Source organism: Choloepus didactylus, chromosome 1 (genome assembly GCF_015220235.1).
Source record: "Choloepus didactylus isolate mChoDid1 chromosome 1, mChoDid1.pri, whole genome shotgun sequence".
Lineage (NCBI taxonomy): Eukaryota > Metazoa > Chordata > Mammalia > Pilosa > Megalonychidae > Choloepus > Choloepus didactylus.
The window spans coordinates 157,541,841-157,562,337 of record NC_051307.1 but is presented as its reverse complement, the minus strand read 5'-3'; the positions used below and the strand labels follow the sequence as shown (position 1 = coordinate 157,562,337).

Below are 20,497 nucleotides of genomic sequence, written 5' to 3'. Positions count from 1 at the left end.
TCCAGGGACACAATGGAGGTTCACTTCCCTTTTTTGCTCATGAAAACACTCACACTCTCTGACTTGGCATACATTTATCAAGGCCACCTTTGAACTAAGAACACCTCTGTAAAAAGAGGTGTCTGCTTCTACCTGGCAATGTTCGATACTTCCAAACCCCTGACTTGTGGCCTGGTGCACATAATGGTGGACTGCCATTGGACAAAAATCCCTGAACAAACCTGTCCTACAGTCCTATTCCTGGAACTCACATTGAGACTGGCCCTGAGAACAGAGTTTAGCAGCCAAGACTCATCCTCAGCTGAGTTATTTCCAAGAAACTATGGCCATGGGAGAATGTAAAATGGTGCAACCACTCTGAAACAGTTTGGCAGGTCCTAAAAAAATTGAACACAGAATTATCATATGATCTGGAAATCCCACTTCTAGAGATATACTCAAAAGAGTTGAAAGCAGGGACTGAGAGACACGTATACCAATGTTCACAGCAGCAACACTGACAATAGCAAAAAGATGGAACTAACCCAAATGTCCATCAGCAGATGAATGGATAAACAAAATGTGGTATATACAAACTATGGAGTATTATTTAGCCATAAAAAGGAATGAAATTCTGATACATACCACAACATGGATAAACCTTGTAGACATCATGTTAAATGAAATAAGCTAGATACAAAAGGATAAACATTTTAAGTTGTCACTTATAGGAAATAACTAGGATATACAAATTCATAGAGAAAGAAAGTAGATTACAGGTAACTGGGGACGGGTTTGGGAGAATCAGAATTAATACTTAATGGGTACAGAGTTTCTGTTTTGGGTGATGAAAAAAATCTTGGTAATGTGTTGTGGTGGTGGTAGAACATTGTGAATGTAATTAATGCCACTAACCAGTATGCATGAATGTGGCTAAAATGGGAAATTTTATGTGCAGATATGTTATCACAATAAAAATTTTAAACAAGGAGAGAGTCTGCTCTGAGCATCTACCTGATGGAAGAGACCTCCAGCATGGCTACAGTATGGCTTTGGTTTGGGTGCTGAGTATTGACGGGGCATTCTCCCAGACCTCAGCATATCTCCTAAAGGCATGGAAAACCCAATGACGGTACCCCTTCTCCTCAGGCTCTCATCAAAGCCCAAGAGGCTCCCCACATTGTGGCTGATAGGCCTGGGAAGAAGGGCTTTCAGGAAGAGAAGTCTGAGAAGAGGTCATGAGCCTCAGCCTCAACTGAGGTTGGTTTGTCATCTGATGTGGTCATTTCTTGGAGTACCACGTGCTGCGATCTGAAGACCTATGTGGCCCATAAAGAAGCCCACACATCCCCAAAACAACTGAAACCAGCTTACCCATTTATTTGACTGAGAACATTAAGGAAGACGACAAAATTAAACAATCTTTAATGAAATTCCTATAGAAAACCCAGTCACAGGGCAAATATTCAGTTCTCTTTCCCATGTTATTGAAGATTAAGAGCTCCCAATATTCTTTGGAGAATAAGCAGTAGTTTTTCTGGATGTTGCCAGTTTTCAGAGAAAGCACCCATTTATGCATTCAAACCAGTAGTTCCTATTGCACATATTAATACTATTTGCCATCTAGCACCCTAAAGATATGGTACCTTAACAAATAAATTAAAGAATCCTGTATGGCATGAAACCATTTCAATTTGAATGACCATCCTTGAAAATCACATTACTACAAGTTTTAATAAATACAGTAAGAACAGCTGTCGTTTCAATAAAATACTGAATTTTAGGTCTGGAGTTTATTCCATAAATAGAACAGTTCTCTTTTCATTTGCTTTCTTTCTTGGATGGATTTGCTCAAGTATTATGCTTGATGAAGCAAACTCTTTCATAGATACCATGTAAAAACTGTATTAATATGTGCCTCATTACAGAAGCAGCTGGAAGAATTGGATCACACAGTTAAGTGAAAATTAACTTAAGAAAAAGCTCTGCTTTCTGTAAAATTTTAAAACTCAGGCTGGGGAAAAAAAAAACCAAAGAAATATCTTTTTATATAGAACTCCCACAAGAAATTTTATAAATATATATGCAGCATATATTATATATATATATATAATATTTGCCTCACCAATAGATTTTCAGCAAGTATGGAAGGAATGATGCTATCATGGAAGATAAATATTAACAAAAGAATGAACAAGTTTTCACAGGTTTAAAATATTTCTTTTGAAAAAATCATACTTTCAAATTATATCATAATTTTTAATTTACATAATTTTAAAAGGGAAGAAAGATACCTTCTTTTAAGCCTCATTTGGAAAGTAAGAACAGCCACCAGCCCCAAGGTGTGGATACGTTGGCTGAATGAAAACACACTTGCTCACAATATTGAAAAAAAGTATTTACACCTTTCTGTAAAAGTACCAAACACATTAAAAAAAGAGAGAGAAAACATCTCTAGTAGCATTCCTTGGCGTGCAAAGTCTGCAGGAAATGATTATCCATAATGTTGACAGTTTTCATTACGAGTTTTGGTCAAGCATTCAAAAAGCAGAGGTGGTCATCAGGGATTGTTCAAGTTAGTTTCGGTGGGATGCCTTGTTCTTACTTTAATTCTGAGTTCCAGAATTTCATTCCCTTTATAACATCTCTGGCAGAATCATCTTCAATTTAGTGCAAGTGCAAAATGAAAACTCAATGAAACCAACAAATACATTAGGAGCAAAGGCTGATCATTAAGACCTGTAATCTTTCCGAACTGTGTGGGCCATCCAGTTCACTTTAGTAGTCCAGCTTTCCCTGAGCGCCTCATCAAATTTTTGCTTAAATTGTTTGAGTGCTTCTTCTTCACTCTTCCCTAAGGCAAGAGAGTCCTAAAAAAGGAAGGGGGTGAAAAATCAGATTTTATACATCCTTGGTAGTGATGTGTAAATGTCAAAGTCTGCAGGATAGGATGGCTCAATCACATTCCCCAGGCACCCATATGTTGATGGCACATGTTTGTACTTAAATGCCAGTTGCAGGAAGGAAAATGAATACCAAGCTTAGGTGATAATATGATCTCTGCCCAAGGGTTTCTGAAGATGAAATGAAATTATGTTTACTGCAAGATACCTACCTACTCAGCAACTTGTTGGTACCATCCAAATAACCATTAAGATGACTCAAGGCCCACTAAGGCTCAGGCAAATAAGAAGTAGATTGCTGAGAAGCAAAGTGCCAACAAACTGCTAACTCCTGTTTTGCCAGTGTCTGGGTAGGAAGGTTGCTGCCCAATACCAGCCTTCTTTATGCCCCTTCTACTGATAGGAAAATCATTTAGGTTACAAGTTCCTCTTTCAAAACTGCTCCTTCATATGAACTTCCAGATTCCCTTCCTCCAGGCTAAGCACCATCTCAGAAGAAATGACTTTGTTCCACCCCCTCAGGCATATGAATGAGATACGCAGCTACAGCTGAGCTACATACACATAAAGTCCAACACAAAGAAAGGCCGTTTATACCTTGAGATACTGTATATCCTTGACTGATGTGAGCTCAGGAAGCCCTGCAGTCAACATCAGTGCAAACAGAGTGATGAAGAGATTCCCATGTCGTCGTAAAATCAGATATGCATCCTCACAACACTGGCGGAAACTTAGTTATGCAGCAAATCATATGAACATGGTGTCAGAAGAGAGAGAGCACATTTCATAAAGGAAAACAAAGAGGAACATACATACATTTTCTTTGAAAAAGCTGGAAGAAATCTACTGAACTAAAGTTTATTTCTGATTTGTATTTCTGAGAAAATAGTTCCAGGACTCAAATTTACATAAAACAATTCAGGCTCTCTAAAATCACACATAAACTTTGTCAAAAACAAAACTAAATTGCAATTCTATGATAAAAGACAATATTACACTTCATTTAGGCTTTTTAATTCTATGAAACCAAAGAACTAATTAAAAAGCAAGTAATAATCATAATTCATGCTGATTTCTGAGTGTACTTCTAGATTCTGACTTTGTGGTCAAACTAGAGACTACCTTCCTTTTATGACCCCCCAAACCAGTGTCAATGTTTATGTATTAAGTATCCCTGTCATCTTTCCTTCTCTGTCTCTCCTCTTCAAGACTCAGTCCTATTCCTCTATTTTGCCCAGAGAGGTATATTTCTGCAGAACCCAGGCAAGACTAAAACCCAGACTAAGCCAAAAGATTAAGCAATCATTTCTTAAGCTTATCGTACATACTGTCCACAAATATAGCATCTCTCTAATCATCATAACCCTGAAATTTAATTACATATATTTCCCCATTTTAAGATTAAGAAACAAAGGCAAGAAGACAAGTAATGTGCTTAGGAACATACAGCTAGTGAGGAACCAATCAGAGATTAAAAAGCCTGCCCCTCTGTCCTCGCTTCCTTTCTGAACTCCACACAAAATGACAGAAAATTGCCGGTCCCTCAGCATTTCACTACCAACTCTCTTAAAAATTTCATAGAATTTTTGAAACAGGCAAAAAATGGTACAGTATTGGAATAAAACCTGGTAACTGACTTCAACTTTCTAGCATTCTCAGTTTCTCCTGAGTATTTCTGAACCAGGCCATGGACTGGACAGGAAATTCCCCCAAAAGCTTCCTATTACCAGATTTTACATCTCCGAGATCCAAATACACCTCAGCACAGAAAATGCTAGTCAGATGAGAAAGTGTTAGATGTAGTTAACTTTGAATGCATACTCACCGGCCAAACTTTTCTGTGTTCCCTGTTTTTCCTTGTTGAATGACATGAATGAAATCATAGGTAAGAATAAAAGGCACTCGCTCCCTTTTAATGCCAAATTTAGACTTGAAGTTTCCCAGAATATGTCCAAAGTCAATGTGGAAGAGCTAGAAGACAAGTGGGATTTAATATCCCTTGTTTTTCTGGTAAATTCTAAATCGAAAGGCAAGTTCTCAGTAGTCCTAGACTGCAATGCACTCACTATACCCCACCTCATCTAAATCCTTTTCTTTTTTTTCACAGCCCACTGGACCACTTTTCTAACATTTAGTAGTCTTTTACACTCAACAATAACCTTGAAATAAACTGAATATATGCAGTGGGATAGGAGATTCTTTAAAAAGAAAAATATCTCCAAATAATAAGTGTCTGATTAAAAAAACAAAGTCAACTAGTTCCATAAAACTACGAGTACTGCCTTGCCCCACCAGCTCCCTCATCTGGAATGCTACTACTTAGATGTAACTTCTCCCCACTCTTACCTATTTTTCCTGGTATTTGCTTCCATTTTTCTAAACAACATGTTTATACTATTAAGTCTTATATCCTAATTTCAGATTATCACTCCTATTATAGAAGGTAAGGATTTGCCACTCTTGTGCTAATGTAATGGTACATAATGTAGCACATTGTGTCATAATTTTTGGTTAAATCAATATTCAGTGCCTATATCACATTGTTTGGATGATGTAAATACATTTCAAAACTAAGCCATATGGTATACTATGATTAGATTTCCTTTTTTGTGGTTGTTGTTCATCTGTTTCTTTTTCTTCCTGGAGAAAATCACTTTCCTGGTTATTTTGTTTGATGGTTTAGTTTTCTATGACCCTGTCATCAATTCTTCTCAAACTCTCCTAAAGTTCTAAAAATCATTTTCAAAACTGTTTTCCACATGGTCAGGTAAGATAAGTTCCTATCAGGGCTGACTGCTCTCTATGCCTGCTGCAAAGCCATCATCCTGGGCTCTCCCTTCACTCTTCTCTCATTTGCAGTTCCTGTTTCCTGTGCCCCACTTCATATTCTTCTTTGGGTTTAGACTAGGTTTTCTCAACGTCGTTACTGCTGACATTTGAGCCATGTAACTCTTTGTTGGGGGGTAAGGTGGGGGGTGGGACGGGCTGTCCTACGCACTATAGGATGTTTAGCACCATCTCTAGCCTTGACCCACTAAATGCCAGTAGCATCCCCCTAGCTGTAGCAACCAAACTGCCTCCAGACCTTGCCAAATGTTCCCTAGAGGGCAAAAGCATCCTGGAGAGAAACCTTGTTTTAGTAGATGCTCTTATTCTGGTAGCCTCAAGAAAAGACGCAGAGTAGGTACAACTTTTGAGACCTAGTATGTTTGAAAATATCTTTATTCCAAATTCATACTTGATTGCCAGTTTGGTTATAGAATTCTACATTAGAAATCATTTTTCCTCAAAATTATGGAGGCAAACTTTTATTGTCTTCTAGTTTCCAGTGTTGCCATTGAGAAGCCAAGTGCTATCCTGATTCTCAATCCCTGATATGTGACTGGCTGTGTCGCTGGGAAGTTTCTAAGACTTTCTCTTTATGTCTGATGCACTGGAATTTTTTCATTGTGAAGGGCCTTATGAGGGACTTTTTCATTCACCAAACTTTTGTACTCTTGACTGGATATTCATAAATGTCAGCTCTGGAAGGGGTTTTTATATTAACTGCTTGCTAAGATCCCTCCCTCTTTCTGGAACTCCTTTTTAGGCTGAAGGTATACCTTCCTGAACTGTCATTTCTGAATCCTCTTTCTTCTATTTCTCATAATTTTTCTACTTTTTAGGATATAAAGGAGCAATACAACATGGTGCTTAGAAAACAGAATCTGAGCCAAACTGCCAGGATTTAAATCCTGGCATGTCCATACTCTGTGCCTCAATTTCCTCACCTATAAAAGGGGGTAGTACTACCTACTCCATAAGGTTATTGTGAGGATTCAAGAAATTAACACATATAAAGCACTCAGAACTGTGCTTGCCATGAGAGAAGAGTTCAATAAATATTAGCTGCTCTTTAGTTTATACTACTTCTATCTTAACTTTTTATTTATTTCTGTTTTTAATTGCCAAGGACTCTTGCTATTTTCTGATTTAAAAAAAATAGAATCCTGTTATCAGTTCAGGGATGCAATGTCTTTTTCTTGATTTTCTAAATCTTCTATTTACTGCAGTTACTATTTCCTCAGAGTTCTTTTTTTTTTTTTTTTTTTTCCATTTTGCTTGTTTTTGGTCTCTAATTTTATGAAAGCTTCCCTCAAATATCTGGTAATCCCTTGGCTAACCAATCATATTTAAGAATGAGGCACAAAAAAGTTGAATGAAAATTCTGTCTACAGGAATGGCTTATTGACTGGGGTCTTCCCGGCAAAGTGACTGGGAAGAGAACCCACCTGTCAGTTCTTTTCACCAGAACAATCAGATTATCTTTAAAAGAATCATCTAGTCTCTTGCTGACCATGGGGATATACACCTGATTGCCAGTATTCTTCAAGCAAAACAAGCAGAAGAGATGGGGGATCGTACCATTTAGTATGCTGACTTTCACTATGCCCCCGTTTTTAACATGGAACTTTTCCCATATTATATATATGGTCTCTGTGTCCGTGAGTCAGGAGAATCAGTTTCCTCAGAGAATAAACTTTCCCTCTCCTTCTTGTGGTAGGAGAAGGCACTTGAGCACCTAATTGCTCCATACATAAGCTGCCAACCAACACTGTTTTCAGCCTCTTCCCCCACATTCCCAACACATCAGCAATACCGGTGCCTCTGATTTCAGGTTTCTCGCACTGATATATTCGTCTACAAGTACTTAAGTTTCCATTTTCTCAGCTCTGCTACTCTTGTTTTTTATCATCCCCCAATATGTTAAAGTCTTTCACCCACTGTGGGCTCTTTACCTATTATCTTTGTTCTCCTGGGTTTATACATTTCTTATTCCTTCCTATCATTTTAGAAGGTATCAGGAAAGAGTAGAGATAAACCTATGTGTTCAATCTGATCAACCAGAACAACAGGGGAATCGTTTATAAGTATGGACACAAAGTTCAATCGCTGCCTTTAAAAGGGGAGAGGTTAACAATCAAAAGGAAAGGCTGACTGTTGGGTAGATTACTTTGTTGTTTATGGCCTAGGCACACTCTCAAAGCCCAAACCAGAACCATCCACATCCCCCAGAAGGTGCAAAACTCTGGATCACATCTAAAGAAAGATCACACAGTGACTCATTTTTATTATGTTATGCCTCTAGTGGCAGCGAATTCCAAGGGCAGAGAAACTGAAAAATTATTCAAAATACCTCATTTGCCTTTGCTTAATATAAAATATTTTACAGACACAAATAAACTACTCAGGAAATGAGAAATGAGAAATTTTTCATTTGAAAACTAAGAGCCTCCTTACAAATAACCTGACCTAACTTCACTAGCTATCCCAAAATGATATTATTCATACTCCCTTTCTCTTTCTCTCGGGTATGATTAGATTTGAGGTTCTAAAAGAGAAAATGGCTCAAGTGGGATTCATCTTAACTTTTTAAGCATTGGTTATTGGTTTAGCTTCCTAGTTGCTAAAAGAAATACTATACAAAGGGTTGATGTAAGAATAGGAATTTGTTGGCTCACAGTTTCAGAAACTAGAAGGCTTTTTCCTCCTGGGGTTGGTATTTTTGGCTGGCCAGCAATCTTTGAGGTTCCTTGGCTTTTCAGTTACATGATGATGAATATGGTGGCATTTTCTCCTTTCTGTTCCAGGTTCCATTGTCTTGTAGCTTCTGGCTGCTTCCTGTGGCATCTCTCTCTGGGTCTAATTTCCTTTGCTTGTAAGGACTTCAGCCATATTGGATTAAGGCCCACCCTCACTCAGTTTTGGCACCCATTAACCAAAAGCATCTTTAAAGGTCCTATTTACAAATGGGTTCATACCCAGAGGACCCGGGATAGGGACCTGAACATGCTTTCTGTGGGGAACATGATTCAATCCCCAATAATTATCTTCTTTTAATACATCTAGAACATCATTTATTTCTTCTACTCATAGGTACAGATGTGTCCCAAATATAATTTTTTAGTAGTACTCTGTTTGATTGTATTATGACCATGAATGCAATATCTTCCTCAATAATTTCATTTAGATACTATTTTTTTAATGATGGTATAATGATGATTTAAAACTGGTCCAATCACAATTTTACAAGCTTATTATCGAGAGTGAAAACAGAACACTATTAAAAATAGCTAAAAAGATACACATAGTGTTTAATGTTTCTGTAAGGCTTGCATAATATTGTTAAGGCTTACATCTCAATCGGATGCAAAAGTCTTAGTTGAACTGAAATAGTTGTTTTCTCAGCCACATTGTATTCAATGGTACTATGAGTCTGGAAGAGACTGGGTATGGGTAGCACCTCTTGTTTTCAGCTGTGATTGCACAAAGTCCACAAGTACACTTTGTATCTTTTCCAGAAGCATATCCCCTCTATAAACAACATCCTCTAGACATGTAGCAGCTTTATTATTTTCTTCTTCCTTATACAAATTAGCAGGCTGAAATGCATCTATAGATTCCTCCCTGGGTAAGGAGTCTATCAAAATATCAATGTCTTTTGTTGTTTGTGCAATCAGTGCTGCAAAAAGCTGGGGATACTCTTCTGTAGGATTAGCTGGCTGACCTTTGTTAATTACTATCTGAATATTACTAAAAGAGGCAGGGGGACCACACTGCTGCAACACTCCAATGGCATTAAAAAACTGATCTGCAAGTGTGTTCATGGTATTTTGCAGCTGTGTGAGCTAATCCATCCATGTTGCTGGCTCCCAAATATAAATTTTATATTAAAAAGATAAGTCACTTTTTTAATAACCACACTTATTTTTTTCAACAATTTTTAAAACATTTAAATAAATGCTTACCACTTAACTTTAAGCAAACAAATGTATATAGGAAGAACATGGTATGTAAAATGAGAGATGGTAGGAAATTGAAGGAAAGACAGAAATATGACTCTGAGAATTATTACAGAATCTGCCTGAGTTCTGCTAGAGACTGTGCCATAGAGCATTGGGGCCCTTGGCAGGCCACAGGGAGTAGCTCACCTGCCCAGTTTTCTTGACCATGATGTTGTCACTATGTCTGTCACCAATCCCAAGTACATAAGAAGCTACACAGTAGCCGGCACAGGACAGAGTAAATTCCTCAATGGCTCGGTCAAGGTCATCCCTAAACAAGAGAAAAAGTAGAAGCAATAAAGACTTTTAGCCTCCAAATGTGTGAGTTGAGATCTATCCACACTCCCTTTCCTCTCTGACTATGAGGGAAACTTCAGAACCTGCTGGATCAGCCAAGGGAGAGAGGATGATCATCACAGGAGCAGGGCACAGATGCATCAGTAGGCTGACTGCAAAGACACCAGATAATTGCCTCAGCCATTCAAATTCCTGTGCTCTGGGGGTCATATTTCAATGGGGATGGGGGTAGGCTCTTGTGCATAGGAATGAACAGATTCATGAGACTGTAGGCTTTTTGCTGGATGATGCTGGGATTCCGTAACATTTTTGTCAGTTTTGACCTAAGACTTGAATTCTACATTTAAGAGAGGTATTACAGTTTCAACCATTCAAATCACTGACTTCAATTAGAAGTAAATAATACAGACCCTTCCTTCAGAAATGAGGCCCTGTGATCAAAATGCAGAAACTGATTCTCACATACAAGTCCTTGGACTTTACCAATACTAAAATTTGAGTCTGACTTAGAAGTCTTTAGCCAAAAATACTTGCAGTGCTTTTTTGTCCCCGACTGTGAAATTCTTTTTATTTTCTGCATATTAGTGCTTTTCCAATACTATAGGCATGACTAACACAAATTTAAGCACTGAATTTTCTTTTAATTTGGAGAAATCACAATCTTACAAACTCACTTATTTATATCAAATAAAATTAATCCTATTCAAAACTTACTGATATTCATAAATTCATATAATTATACAAGTTGACGTACTTAATTCTTAGCTTGTTACTTTATTCAGGGCTCTGAAATTTGATACAGAAGAAGAATTCAATACCAATAATCTATAAGACTTTAGGAGGCCTATGTATCATTTTGATCTAATCTGAAATGAAGCAATAAAATAAACAACCCTAATACTTCCTCTAAAACACTGTTGACTCCTATTGGGAGAATAGTTATTTCTTTTACTGTTTGCAAAGAAAAATGATAAACAGCATAAACTAACCCAGAATTGTATCCTTTAAGCCAGTTCAGAAGGGCGTCTTTGTTGAAGGCTGCTGCAGCAGCCACGTTGCTACTGTTCAGCTGAATATCGGCAATTGTTTCAGAGGTGCTCACAACCTCAATGAGGCCAGATCGATCTCCTGTTGCTAAACAGCCGTAAGGTAGCATCCTGAAAGGAAAAAAGTTGGCATCAAGACTCATACAAGTACATTTTTCATAAAACAAAACATCAGTGGGATGTTTTTTCTTTTTTAAAACAGACTTTTTATTATTGATACCTTTGCATTATATATTATTGTCACATGGAAACATAAGAGTTCTACTTTGTGTTAAAGAATAAATCTCTTATTCAAGAATTGGAGTGATTTACCAGAATCCCAATGTGTCAGTTAAACATATAATTTACTATCTCGTTATTCTGGCGAAACATTCTATTTGCTGGAATAGGTAGACAGAAACATAAAAGATAAAAGGGTGGACTATGATTCCAGGGGCAAAATGGCGGCACAGAGAAGAGTGGAATTTAGTCAGTCCCTTGGAACAACTAATAAACAACCAGGAACAACTAGAAAATAATTTGGAGTAACTGCTGGGGGACAACCACGACTGTCCACACATCAAACACCAACCTGGATTGAGAGGAATGCTTGAGATTGCAGCATAAAATCTGTAAGTAAAAGCTGTGGAACTGCACCGAGAGCCCCCTCCCCCCACGGCAGGGTAAGCTGCAAAACCTCACTGCGGTAGAAACTAGCAGCACTCTCTGAGTCAGTGAATATACCTCAGCTGAGCTCCAACTGGATTTTTTTTCTTCCCCAACTGGGGTTTTAATTAACAAATGTGGACTGCTGAATACAAGCTACAAACCCCCAACAAGTAGACAGAGGCTTTTAGTGATGACTGAACCAGAAGACTCATCTGTCCTGGGAGGGGTAACCTAGAAGACTGGGTGCTACCTCTAGCCGACGAGAGAAACTGGGGGGCTGTGTACTCACTCCAAAAGGGGGCTTTCTGTCCCTTTTTTCTCTCTCTCAACCTCAGGGGCTCAGAAGAAAGGGCAGCAGCTATTTTCAGTTCACAGCGCTGTGACCCAGACAGGGGAGGAGATAACAGAGTCAGACAGACCACAATTCAAATATAGGTGGTAACTTCTAGGGTGTGTATCTTCCTTAAGAGTAAGGAGGTGGGGCCCAGCTTTCCCTTCAGAACCAGACCCCAGAGCCTTGGGGAAAACATCCAAAACAGGAACTAAGGAGGCCACACCTCCTTACACCAGTCCTGAGCAACAAACTGACAGGAGCTACCTGCTCGGCAGGTTAGGAAAAGCACAGCAACTGGAAACCTTACAGGAAACTCTGTCATTCCTCTAATATACACCCTAAATATAACCCCATACTGAGACCTGAACCTGCACTGATGTGGGAAAATCTCACTGGGGTAACGAAACCAGATGCCTAGACAACAGAAAAAAAAAACAATCTAAACTAGGAAAAATGAAGATATGGCCAAGTCATAGGAACAAACTTACACCTCAATCAGGATACAGTTGAGATATTATTTCACTTTAATGAAACAATCTATTAAAGATTTTCAAGGAGATATGCTAAATCAAATCAAAAACCAAATCAACAAGTTCAGGGAAGATATAACAAAAGAGACAAAGGTTATAAAGAAAACACTGGGTGAACACAAGGTAGAAATCCAAAGTTTGAAAAAAGAACTGTCAGAATCTATGGAAATGAAAGGCACAACACAAGAGATGAAAAACACAATGGAAACATACAACAGCAGATCTCAAGAGGCAAAAGAAAACACTCATGAACTGGAGAACAAGGCACCTGAAATCCTACACACAAAAGAACAGATAGGGAAAAGAATGGGAAAATATGAGCAACGTCTCAGGGAATTGACTAACAACATGAAGCGCATGAATGTATGTGTCATGGGTGTCCAAGAAGGAGAAGAGAAGGGAAAGGGAGCAGAAGCAATAATAGAGGAAATAATCAATGAGAATTTCCCATCTCTTATGAAAGACATAAAATTACAGATCCAAGAAGCGCAGTGTACCCCAAACAGAACAGATCTGAACAGACCTACGCCAAGACACTTAATAATCAGATTATCAAATGTCAAAGACAAAGAGAGAATCCTGAAAGCAGCAGGAGAAAAGTGATCCATCATATAAAAAGGAAGCTTGATAAGACTATGTGCAGACTTCTCAGTAGAAACCACGGAGCCAAGAAGGAAGTGGTGTGATATATTTAAGATACTGAAAGAGAAAAAACCACCAACCAAGAATCCTATATCTGGAAAAACTGTCCTTCAAATATGAGGGAGAGTTTAAAATATTCTCTGACAAACAGACAATGTCAGAGTTTGTGAACAAGATACCTGCTCTACAGGAAACACTAAAGGGAGCACTACAGGCAGATAGAAAAAGACAGGAGTGAGAGGTTTGGAACACAATTTTGGGAGATAGTAGCACAGCAATGTAAGCACACTGAACAAAGATGACTGTGAGTATGGTTGAAAGAGGAAGGTTAGAAGAATGTGGGACACCAGAAGGAAAGAGGAAAGACAAACACTGGGACCGTATAACTCAGTGAAACCTAGAGTATTCAACAATTGTGATAAAATGTACCAATATGTTTTTACACAAGGGAGAACAAATGAACGTCAACCTTGCAAGGTGTTAAAAATAGGGTAGTATTGGGGGAAAAATACAATCAATGCAAACTAGAGGCTATAGTTAACAGAAACTTTGTATTATGCTTCCTTTAATGTAACAAAGGCAATATACCAAAGCTAAATGGCACATAAGAGAGGGGTATGGGACTCTTGGCATTAGTGATGTTGTCTGACTCTTTTATTCTACTTTAGTTTAATTCTATCTTTCCTTTCATTGCTTTTTAGCTGTCATGTTTTTTTCTTTCTTTCTTTTTCTTTTGTCTCTCTACCTTCTTTGACTCTTTCTCCTTTTGGTAGAAGAAATGGAGATGTCCTTATACAGATAGTGGTGATGGTGGGGAATACATAAATATGTAACTATACAGGGAAGCCATGGATTGTTTACTTAGGATGGAAAGTATGGTAGGTGAACAAAATTGTCTTAAAAAAAAAAAAAACTGGTTGATGAAGAAACCTTGAGGGCACTACACTGAGTGAAATAAGTCACACATGTAAGGACAAATATTGCATGGTTTCACTGGTACAAAATAATTATAATATATAAACTCACAGACATGAAATATAAGTTAACAGGATACAGAATGAGGGAAAAGAATGGGGAGTGGTTGCATTATGAGCAGAATGTTCAACTAGGTTGAACCTAAGTGTTTGGAAGTAGACACAGGTGACAGTAGCACATTGTGAGAACAGCTAACAGTGCTGAATGGTGTGTGAATGTGGTGGAAAGGGGAAGCTTAGAGTCACATATGTCACCAGAAGGAAAGTTGGAGGTTAAAAGATGGGAATGTATAAAACAGTGAATCTTGTGGTGGACAATGTCCATGATTAACTGTACAAATATTAGAAATCTCTTTCATAAACTAGAACAAATGTATGACACTATAACTAAAAGCTAATAATAGAGGGGTATACAGTGAAAAAATATATACCTATTGCAAACTATGTACTACAGTTAACTGTATTTTAACATTCTTTCATCAACAGTAACAAAAGTACTGTACCAATACTATGAGTCAATAATGGAGGGGGTCTGGTTAGGGGTTAAGGCAGGAATTGAGTTTTCTTTTTTGTCTTTATTTCTTTTCTGTAGTAATGAAAATGTTCTAAAAATTGGAAAAAAAATTAATTGTGGTGATGGATGCACAGCTGTATGATGGTACCGTGGGCAACTGATTGTGCACTTTGGCTGTTTGGATAATTGTATAGTATGTGAACAAACCTCAATAAAATTAATTAAAAAAACAAAAGGTGGGCTTTTGTTTTTACTTCAAATTGTGGGGAAGGGAACTCACCCTTTATGGAACATCTAAAAGGTGTTGGGCAACAAGCTAAGTACTTTATATGCGTTATCTTGGTTAACCGCAATTCCATCCTTCCAGTTGTTCATGTCCACAACCATAAGATCATCCTAGACTCTTCTTTTTCTCTCATACTCAACATTTATCTCTACCTCCAAAATGTACCCAGACTCTTAAGTACTTCTCTACTTCTATCCTTCCTTCTGCTACTGCCCCAATCTAAGTCACCATCAACCCTTACCTGGGTTATTCAACAGTTTCCTAACTGGTCTCTCTGCTTACGCATCACAGTCTGTTCTAAATACAGCAGCTAGCCCAGTCCATTTAAAGTTTACTATATCATGTCACTCCCCTGATCAAAGATCTGCAATGGCTTGCAACCTTAGAGGGAAAGCAAACATCTTTGTCATGGTTCACTATTCAGTCTGGTCTCCCTTTATCTCTCATATTATCCTCTCCTTGCTCATTTTGTTCCTGCTACATTGGCCTCCTTGTTCCCCAACTATGTCAGGCCCAATACCCCCTCACTCCTTTACATGTGTTTTCTCTGCCTGGAACATTCTTTCCAAAGATATTGGATGGCTTATTCCCTCATGTCTCTCAAGACTTTGCTGAAATGTCATCATCTCAGTGGGAACTTTCTGGAACATATTATTTAAAATTGTAACACTATGCCTGACACAATGCTTGCTATCCCTACTCTGCTTTTTCTTCTTCCATAGACCTCAACACTACACAACATATTGTATATTTTATTTCTCTGTTTATTGGCTATCTCTTCCATTTGAATATAAGTTCCATCAGGCAGAAGTGTTTGTTTACTGCTGCAAATGCATGAGAACATGTTTAGCTCAAAGGAGGTACTCAAAAAATATTTCTGAACAGATAAACAAATTTAATAACAAAATCCCTGTAAAGCAAGTTCCCGATTTTGCAAATGAGGAAGGGAAGTAACTTGCCAAAAGTCAAGCATTTAGCTAAGTGGCAGATCCAAGACTTAAAACTAGGTCTGTGTGGCTCTAAAATCATCTTTTAAACCTAATACAGACTCTTAGCACAAGACTGCTACTTGTGTAAATGAAAATGGATATGGAGCCTAATTTGGATGAAGAGATGCTACATGTTTTACAGTTCACAGTGACTGAATAAAGAGTTAAGCCAGAGAAGTAATATGACAAACACTGGTTGTGCATGCCAACTTCTAATTTCCTTAGTTAAAATCTAGACTCCTCAGTTGGATTATAAACATCTTAGAGAAAGCAACTTTAACTGAGGAGAACTGGCTGAAAATATAGAAAGGGATAGTAGTCTGTCAGAAAGATAAGAAATGATATTCTCACTATCTAAACATATGAGTGCCTACTGCAATATATTCTGAAAAACAGGTTACTGATTAAAATAATCCTTGCTAAATTGATAGGTGGTATTTTGCTTTGATTTGCCCATATCTGATCCTGGTAAAGAGGAAATTTTTCTCATCTCTCTTTTAGCCATTTTAATATGAATTTCTTTTGTGAATCAGCTATTCACATCCTTTGCCTATTTATTAGGATTTTAAACATTTTTTATGGGTTTATATGGGCTCTTTACATATTAATATTATCCTTTTGTCATTTTGGTTGTAAATATTCACTCCAGTTTTCTAAAAACTGTATAATTAGAGCAACTCCATAATGGTATGAGATGTCTTGGAAAGTTCAAATAAAGGTCAGGTGACTACAGAAAATGCAATGGATAGAATTCATGGATTAATTCAATAAATATTTGCTATGTGCCAAGCACTGGGTTAGATGATGGAGATACAGAATTGAGCAGAAAAGCAATCTGTGCTTTGCCTGAGCTTACAAAGCACAAATGTAAAATGCCCATGTGACACTTTTATGAAGGAAAATGCCATAAAAACATGTCAGGAGTCAGGAAAGAGCTCCCAGAGGCAGAAGGACAGCATAGCTGGAGAGGAGTGCAAGGGGGATCATAAAAGTTAAGGTGAAGAGGAGAAACAGTAAGTGCTGGAACCACTGACCAGGACCCTATAGGCCATGTAAAGACTTTAATCATCCTCCTAAAAGAACCAAGGAAGGCTTTGAAGGCTTTTATGAAAGAGGAAAACGTGTGTGTGAGTTTAAGTGTGCATGCAGGGAAGAATGTATGAGTGTGTTAGTATGTGTATCAATCAGATAAAGGAGGAGAGAGTTTTATTAAATAGCATCTAAAATTCCTTCCAAACAATGATTTGATTATTTATTGCCTCCTTAAGCACCTTCCTAGACCTAGCATAATAAGATTGGGAGAGTAACAGTCAAACCATATGTTGGCAGGCTGATATACCAATAGTTTGCATTATACTTGCATTATTTATTTATTTCCCCTTTTAAAAATTTACCCCTCAATAAGAATGCAAGTTATGGAGCATAAATGTTTTTACCAACACACTTATCCTTATCATGACACAACACATGTGAAGCAAATACTGCCAGGTTAAAGTGCACTTTGGCTCACTTTCCTGCATTGACTCCCATTCTACTTGCAGCCAAACTGGGCACAAGTCCAAACAGTTTCCTCTTCAAAAGCAAGCAATGATGAAAGCACCGAGTCTTGAGGATGGAAAGCTTACAATGGGAAGGAAAAAACATCCTAGCCAGAGAGACAGTTTGACAGAAGTCAAGCTGGGGACAAACTCTTGGAGTCATGACCATCTTACCAGGGCCCCCTTTGCATTCAATTTCTACATTCTCATAAAGACCATGACAAGAATTTCAGTAACGTTTACCTTCCTTTCTCAGACTCTCTGACCCAAGAAGTAATCTGTTAACTTTCACACTAAAGCAAGAATTCCAAAACGAAATTCTACAGTAGTGGGGATGTAAGCCCTATACCCCACTCTGGAGAGGTATGTAGCAGTTCTTCTCTGGCCTTGGCTCTGGCATGTCCATCCAAATCTGGGTGGTGAGTTAGCCCATTGCGTCCAAAGGAGGAACTTTTAACACTTTTACCAAAAGCTTGCATTATTTATTCCTTATTTCCTGACTGCTCTGAGGCTACTGATACTGCCATCCTTAAAGAATGTTTCTGTAGGTCTCTTAAAAGGGAAGTAAACCCTGTTAGTGCAACTCAGATAAAGTCACAATGGAGACAACTGTCAAAAAAATGAAGTCATTTTTTCTAAAGCTACAACCACTTTAATAAAAAACAAACAAACAAACCAAAACAAAAAACTGAAGTCATGTAAAGGGTGAGGAGGAGGAGACTGTCAAACCTACCAAAGGCCAGACATGTAGAAAACGTATCAGACCTGACAGAAAAGGATGACTGCCTATTTATTTGTTGGATAAAGTAAGTCAGGGTGTTGTAACATACTGATGGCTTACAAATGTCCTAATTTGGCATAAAAGATACCAAAAAGAATAATCCAAAATATTAACGAACAATGAAACAGAACAATATACATTTTCATTCATAACAAGGCACTATTAGAGGTACTAAAATAATCTGATCGTAGTAGTAATGTACAATACCTGTAGCTTTAGGATTGAACTTAAAAGAGTGTGTGCAATGTGACCCAGTTTAACCTGAACAGCTGGTCAAAGGAAAACCAAACACAATAGGAACTGGAGCACATATATTTATAGAAACAGTAAAAAAGGTTTGGTGAGAATAGGTCATTAGTTTGAAAATGAACTTAAAAAAAATTAAAGTCTTGCATATTTTTTTTAAACATGGGGTCAGAGTACAAAAGTCAATCAAGATTCAACTGAACAGACAGGTTCCTTTTTCTTGCTAGATACACAACGCTTCCCATCAGAGGGACACAAAGTTTATTTGTAGCATTCCCATGTGTGGCTTCCTCCTTCGCCTAAGGTCACAATGAACTTCATTTGATGCTACTGTGCTTTACATTTGGATACAACAGATAAAATCAAAAATAAGAGAAAATAACTTGGTTGGGGTTTTCAATTAGGCTGATGGAACTCAGAAAACCAGGACAGTCTTTAAGCTCAGCCTTTTATAAATAAGCAAGACTCATCATATGCCTTGATTCTGCTATTAGGAGAGGGACCACTGTGTAGCTTATGTGCTAATCTTTTAAATAACCAATGAGTCTAAGCTTGAAGATCCCCCACATTTTTTGGGGATCAATCAAGTAAAAACACTTTCTGGGGGATTTACTTTAGAGGAAAGTTCAGCAAATTTGCTTGAAAGGGCCAGATAGTAAATATTTTTAAGCACTGAAAGCTATTAGATCAATATTCAACACTGCAGTTGTAGCTCAAAAGTAGTGATAGAAAATACATAAACAAAGAGGAATAATGCTATTCCAATAAAACTTTACTTAGACATACTGCATGGTCTCACTAATAAGAACTAACACTAACGAGTGAAGCTTGAAAGTTAAAGTTGAGAATACAGGTTATCAGGAGATAGAAAGAAGGTAGAGATCAGGCATCTGATGCTGAAGGAGTACAGAATATACAGATACAGAAATAGCACAATACTGTGTGATGGTAGCACAATGCTATAAGTACTCTGAACAAAGATGAGTGTAAGTATGGGTGAAAGAGAAAAGGAAGATTGAGAATAAAGATTGGAACTATATAACTTAGTGAAGACTAGAGTGGTCAATGATGGTGGTTAAGTGTACTAATAATATAAGAATGTTTTTACATGAGGAAGAACAAATCAATGTGAACATTTCAAGGTGCTGAAAATTGGATGGTATAAGGCAAAAAATATGATCAATGCAAACTAGAGTCTATAATTAATGGTAATACTGTAATATGCTTCCATTAATTGTAACAAAGGCAATATACCAAAGCTAAATGTCTATAAGAGGATGATACAAGGGAGTGGTATGGGATTCGTGGTATTGTTGTTGTATGACCTTTTCATTATATTTTATTTGATTCTTCTATCTGTTTTTAATTCTTCATTTTTCTCCCTCTCCTCTTCCTCTTTCATTGTGGAAGAAATGGAAATGTCCTCATATAGATTGTGGTGGTGAATGCATAACTATGTGATTATACCAGAAATCATTCATTGTTTACTTAGGATGGATTGTATGGTGTGTGAATAAAACTGTTTAAAAAATAAACAGAGGGATCCAAGTGCTGGAGAAAATGTGGAGAGGGATATACCTATTCACTGTTGGTGGGGAAGTAGAATGCAGCCCATCTGGAGGGCAGTATGGTGGTTCCACAGCAAGCTAAAAATGGGGTTGCTATGGTCCTGCAACCCTGTTATTGGTTGTATGCATGGAGGAACTGAGAGCAGGGACACAGTGGACATTTGCACACTGGTGTTTGTAGCAACAATATTCACGATTTGCAATGGATGGAGGTGGCCTAAAGGTATATTGACTGATAAACTGAATGGTGAATTGTGGTTAGACATACAATGGCATATTGAGTGGTAGCAAAAGGGAATGAAGTTTTGAGGTATGCAACTAGATGAATGGATCTTGAGGACAGTAGATTGAATGAAATAAGTCAGAAATGAAAAGACAAACATTATAACACCTCACTA

The 20,497-nt window shown here is 37.7% G+C and overlaps 2 protein-coding genes across 9 annotated transcripts in view; both read right to left on the bottom strand.

Moving 5' to 3' along the window:
• Positions 1–1,379: 1,379 nt before the first annotated feature.
• Positions 1,380–20,497, bottom strand: part of PIK3CB (phosphatidylinositol-4,5-bisphosphate 3-kinase catalytic subunit beta) — a 281,740-nt gene continuing 262,622 nt past the window's right edge. For 7 of the 8 annotated variants that reach the window (XM_037843941.1, XM_037843928.1, XM_037843969.1 and 4 more), the window contains 5 exons: positions 10,993–11,160; positions 9,854–9,977; positions 4,708–4,853; positions 3,480–3,612; positions 1,380–2,849 (listed from right to left, as the gene is read on the bottom strand). In XM_037843941.1, coding sequence (XP_037699869.1) covers positions 2,712–2,849; positions 3,480–3,612; positions 4,708–4,853; positions 9,854–9,977; positions 10,993–11,160 — 709 coding nt within the window. In that variant the 3' untranslated portion in view covers positions 1,380–2,711. The remainder of the gene's footprint in view (positions 2,850–3,479; positions 3,613–4,707; positions 4,854–9,853; positions 9,978–10,992; positions 11,161–20,497) is intronic. The other variant, XM_037843954.1, reaches the window with a different exon arrangement.
• LOC119510034 (mediator of RNA polymerase II transcription subunit 21-like) lies at positions 8,817–9,819 on the bottom strand. The gene is made up of 2 exons (XM_037804056.1): positions 9,778–9,819; positions 8,817–9,550 (listed from the first exon to the last, which is right to left on the bottom strand). Exons 1-2 carry the CDS (start codon positions 9,817–9,819, stop codon positions 9,131–9,133), a joined length of 462 nt encoding a protein of 153 aa, XP_037659984.1. The 3' UTR covers positions 8,817–9,130.

What these genes read in the sequence shown, in the direction of transcription:
- LOC119510034 (XM_037804056.1), bottom strand. Translation starts at nt 9,819, where the DNA reads ATGCTCTATGGCACAGTCTCTAGCAGAACTCAGGCAGATTCT. An exon ending in GCAGAACTCAGGCAGATTCT is followed by an intron (nt 9,551 to 9,777) that starts GTAATAATTCTC and finishes TGGATGGATTAG; the next exon opens with CTCACACAGCTGCAAAATAC.